Source organism: Microtus ochrogaster, chromosome 10 (assembly GCF_000317375.1).
Source record: "Microtus ochrogaster isolate Prairie Vole_2 chromosome 10, MicOch1.0, whole genome shotgun sequence".
Taxonomy (NCBI): Eukaryota; Metazoa; Chordata; class Mammalia; order Rodentia; family Cricetidae; genus Microtus; species Microtus ochrogaster.
The window spans coordinates 67,563,165-67,568,323 of record NC_022016.1 but is presented as its reverse complement, the minus strand read 5'-3'; the positions used below and the strand labels follow the sequence as shown (position 1 = coordinate 67,568,323).

General features: G+C 48.2%; 1 protein-coding gene across 1 annotated transcript in view; it reads right to left on the bottom strand.

Annotated features, from left to right (window-relative positions):
- Pgm1 (phosphoglucomutase 1) overlaps window positions 1–4,828 on the bottom strand; it is a 57,965-nt gene extending 53,137 nt beyond the window's left edge. Inside the window, exon 1 of the mRNA XM_005353458.3 lies at window positions 4,375–4,828. Within this exon, the coding sequence (XP_005353515.1) occupies window positions 4,375–4,620 (246 nt within the window). The 5' untranslated portion in view covers window positions 4,621–4,828. The remainder of the gene's footprint in view (window positions 1–4,374) is intronic.
- Window positions 4,829–5,159: the final 331 nt, after the last annotated feature.

Genomic DNA, 5,159 nt, shown 5'->3' with positions numbered 1-5,159 from the left:
GTGCACACAGTACATACAGGCACCCCTGTACATGCACACGCACCCACCCGCATACACTCAGGCCAACTCAGAGGTATTTGTCTCAAATGGGAGGCATGAGAGCTCTCAAAGCCTGGCTGACATGATCTATGACTGTAAGAGCCTTCACGCTGGTCCATGTATTTCAAGCACATTTTGGTAGAGGTTGTACCAGTCACTAAAAGGACTCACTGCTCAATGTAAAGGTTCTTAACCCAGTCTGCTTCAACAGCGGACAATAAATTCATTTCCAGGCTTCTGCTTTGTATGTGATACTGTGTCTGCAGCATTGTCTACATTGGTGATTCACAATTCAAGGCAGCCAGACAAGAAGTCACCAGATACTACCTTTGGCCCAGGTACTGTAGGTACAATCTGATTTTTCTAGTCACCAGCTCCACACCCATGGGTTCTATCAATCAATCAATCAATTAATCAATCAATCAATCAAGGACTGATACTATTCAGAAAGAGCAAAAATAATGAAAGGGGGTAATAAAATATAATACAGAGGCCAGTGAGAAACCTTAGTGGGTAAGAGTACTTGTTGTAATCAAAACAACTCTGAGATTCCATCTTACATCTGTAAGAATGGCCAAGATCAAAAACACTGATGACAACTTATGCTGGAGAGGATGTGGGAAAAAGGGAACACTCCTGCATTGCTGGTGGGAGTGCAAGCTGGTACAGCCCCTTTGGATGTCAGTGTGGCGATTTCTCAGAAATTAGGAAACAACCTTCCTCAAGACTCAGCAATATCACTTTTGGGTATGTACCCAAAGGATGCTCAATCGTACGACAAGGACATGTGCTCAACTATGTTCAGAGCACCATTGTTTGTCATAGCCAGAACCTGGAAACAATCTAAATGCCCCTCGACTGAAGAATGGATAAGGAAAATGTGGTACATTTACACAGTGGAATACTACACAGCAGAAAAAAATTATGACATCTTGAAATTTGCGGGCAAGTGGCTAGATCTAGAAAACATCATAATGAATGAGATAACTCACACCCAGAAAGACAAGTATCAAATGTACTCACTCATACGTGACTTTTAGACACAAAGCAAAGAAAAAACAGCCTACAATTCACAATCCCAGAGAACCCAGACAACAATGAGAACCCTAAGAGAGACATACATGGATCTAATGTATATGGAAAATAGAAAACCACAAGATCTCCTGAGTAAATTGGGAGCATGGGGACTATGGAAGAGGGTAGAAGGGGTGGGGAGAGGAATGGAGGGGAGTGGAAAAAAACATATAGCTCAATAAAAACAGTAAAAAAGAGTACTTGCTACTAAGCATGAGTACCTAAGTGCAAGTCCAGAGACCCACAATGGAGAGAATCAAATCCCAGTTGTTCCCACCTCCACATGCTTGCTGTGACACACACACACACACACACACAAATCAACATTAAAAAGTAATGTAAAACAAATAAAAATACCTACATCATATTCTCAAACAGCATGATATCTATGCTATATTTGGTTTTATGATATAGAGATGATTTAGGTAAACGCATGGATTATAAGCAAATGCCATCTTATCTTATAGAGGAACACTGTGAGAAACAAGAGCCCCACTATACAATAACAAACTTAAGACACTAGGGATGGTGAAGCAGTTTTTAATACACCATTCTGCAGGCAGAGATGCAAGCATCAGGAAAAGGCAAAAATGGCTAGTGTGCTGTTTGGTGCAAATCAGGGGTTATGAGATATTCTTGCCCTCTTTCTCCCACAGGCTGGTACCCCAGGGGTACAACCTTCATATTCTTCTAGCATAGCTGCCTTCCCAAATCCCCTATGCTACTGGTTCAGAATGCAAGGCCTTACCTTGGGAATATTCTGGGGCTTGAGACCCTTTCTGATCATGGGCTCAGTCAAGTAGCAGACTGTCTGCAACTTTCCAGTTCTCAGGAGTTTTCACGCACACAGGTGCCAGGTGCCAGCTAGCAGAGAGGGGCCTAGTGCCCTCTGCCTCTCCGTGACTCTCTGATGCGCTCTAACCGTACCTCATACTGAAAATGGACCATAACAATTTATTTCCTAAAGACATAATCTTTTATAGAACTTGGTTAGTGAAGGGGTCCTGGACCAATACTCCTGACTACACCAAGGGAAGGCTTATAGGTAAAATAGAATCCCGTCTCAAGCTTACTCACCAGTGGGAACATATGACAGGCAGACATAATCTCACCAGAATTGGATCAATCTATTCTAGCAGTATCTATAGGAAAGGAGCAGTTGCTTTCTGAAGATACAATCTTAACTAAATCACGCCAGAAGAGGAACAAACACAAGTAAACCCCTGGTGATTAAAGTATTTAATTAAATCAGAGTAGCAAACCGGGGAACCTAGGGAACCACTAGGGTGTAAGTACAGCAGGCAAGCGGGGACAAATATCCTGAGTAGAATCGGCAAAGTGATCAGACCAGGCACGAAACTGTTGAGTGCGGAGCCAGGGAGCCAAATGCAGGTGAAAGGTGAAGGCCTACAGCTGCTGCAGCGAATGAGCTACCAGAATCACCAGCAGCTCTGAGGGACTGTGTCAGGGGAGAGGCGGAAGCAGCACAAGTTAGCAGGAAGTAAGGTGCGGAGCGGACAGTGAGACTCAGTGATGACAGAACTCAGAATCTGGCCAAAGAGAGAAGAGCAACAGGCCAGCCAGTGGCTAACGTGTGAAGACGTCTAATAACTGTTTCCACCCCACAGGGCTCCCCAAGGGGCAGATATCCATTTGAACCCTAAAACTCCCACTCTACCTAAACGTAAGGACAAGGCTCACGTCTGCGCACCCCGATTCCCCCCCGAGGCGTTCTCTGTACAGGGCACAGGCCAGGGAACCACTGGATGAAGCCCCTAGGAGCACAGATTAGATTGAAGGAGCTTCCACACATAGCTACTGAGTGCTCTCTCTCCCCTCATGGAAAGCTGCGGTGGTCTGAGGGGCAGAGAATAAGAAATCCTGGCTTCTTTCACTGTGTTTGCAAATGTCTGCCCCATCCAGGAAAGTCTACAGAGCTCAGTTTAGACTTTGACAACTGGGAAAACGAGGTCCTAAAATTTAAGAATCCCTTAATTCTCAGACGCCGCTCAAGTTCTTGGGACTGGCAGGTCTGCGCCAGATTCAATGCTATGGCTAAGTTCTGGTAAATTGTTTTTGTTTTGTTTTGTTTTTCCAAGACAGGGTTTCTCTGTGTAGCTTTAGAGCCTGTCCTGGAACTAGCTCTTGCAAACCAGGCTGGCCTTGAACTCACAGAGATCCACCTGCTTCTGCTTCCCGAGTGCTGGGATAAAAGGTGTGTGCCTCTATCGCACGGCTAAATTCTGGTAAATTCTTTAAGCTGCCCAGGCTTCAGAACTCTCATTGGTGACTTGAAAGCACCCATAATAGCATCTTCCTTACAGGGCTTCAAGAGTATCCTTGAGACACCAGCGCGGTGTTGGCATGGTGCTTGGCAAGAGGCAAGACTGTTTAAAACACGTTAATAAAGTAAAACAAAGTACTGCTAAAATACGTATGTAACTGCTAAAGGGAATGAACCCTTTAGCTGATTACAAGTCCAATATTATTTTAAATATACAAAGAAAACATGTTCCTTAAAACGCCTTGGAAATTACCTTGTGGCAACAACCAATTCCAACTTTGCAAACCCACATTTTTATTCATCAGATTTATAGAAAAAAATATTTAAGCTTCACCTCTCTAGTGGACTTCCCCAATTAAGACAGTTAACCTCCCTTAACGGGGTGGGGGGGTTGAGGGAGGGGGGGAGTGAGGGGGGGTGAGCAGAACCAGGGGCGTTGCATTGCATTAATTTCCTGGCCCGACAGGACAGCTTGCTTAAGAGCGCCCTTGGGTATATTGTCTCTGTTTTAATGAAAATTCAGCTCCAGCCCCCTTAGTGGAACAGGTCCAGTGAATTACCCAGTAGAAACTGGACTTTTGAAAAGCCTGCTCCCAGGCAGTAGGCCGAGCAGGGACAGAAGCACCTTCCCCAAGCCAACTTGGGAAGGAGGAGCTCTGGCACCTGCCCACCCAGATCACTGGCCTGACACCCCAGTGGGGTGAGCGCTCCGGTGGCCAGCCCTTCCAGCTGGGGCCGGGAGCCAGCTGGAGGCGCCCCAGTCCCAGACCAGAATAGGGCGTCTAGGCGGGTTCACCTTTCCCAGCAGAGCCACGGCGAAACTGGGGTGGGAGTGAGGGGGGGGGGGGTACAGCCAAGGTCAAGGGAGCGTGCGCGGGGCGGGGCAAGGCGGGGACTGGACAGAGGCGCACACGGAAGCGTGGGCCCGAAGGAGCCTGCACGTCGTGCACGCTCGGCCCGGCCTGCACGTCCCTTACCCCGTTGGCGGCGGCGATGCGGACGATCAGCTGGATGGCCTCGGTCATGTAGAAGCGGCCGTCCCCGCCCACCACCAGTGTGGCCTCCTGCCTCAGCGCTGGCTCCACGGTGGAGATGATGCTCTGGATGAAATTCTCGGCGTAGTTGGCGTTGCTCTGGAACACTTTCACCCGCTTCCGCAACCCGCTCGTACCGGGCTTCTGGTCCGGGTACGCCTGCGTCTTCACCGTCACGATCTTCACCATGGTGGCGGTTGACTGCGGGAGGACAGCGACTGCGGCGGCTGCTGTCGTGGCTGCTGCAGGCGAGGGTGCAGGGTCCGTTGAGCTCTCCTCCTAGAAGCGACCGCCCAGGGCCCGCCCACGCCGCTAAAGTCCGGCAGCCTAGAGGTGGGGGGGGGGGGACAGGTCACGGGGTCGAGAGGGGCGGAGTCTCCCAGATGGACACCTGAGCCAAAAGTCTATATAAAGAAACTAGCTCTTTAGTTGAGGGGCAGAGCTTAGTGTAGGAACCAGTCATAGTGCAAGGACGAACAGCTCAGTGCTGTTGCCGGTGATTGGACAAGAGTTCCAGGTATAGAAGCGGGTCTGAAGGACAGAAATGCTATCCTCCGACTTATTATTATTTTTTTTTCTGCAAGGGCAGGAACAACCCCAAAGTTAAATAGGCTTTCTGCTTTTTACAAGTTTGCTATGCAGCACACCACTTTATTAGGGATAGTGGGTAATCAAAGAACTGACTTGCTGTGTGTAGTTGCTACACCTTTCAAAAGTAAGAGGTCTGT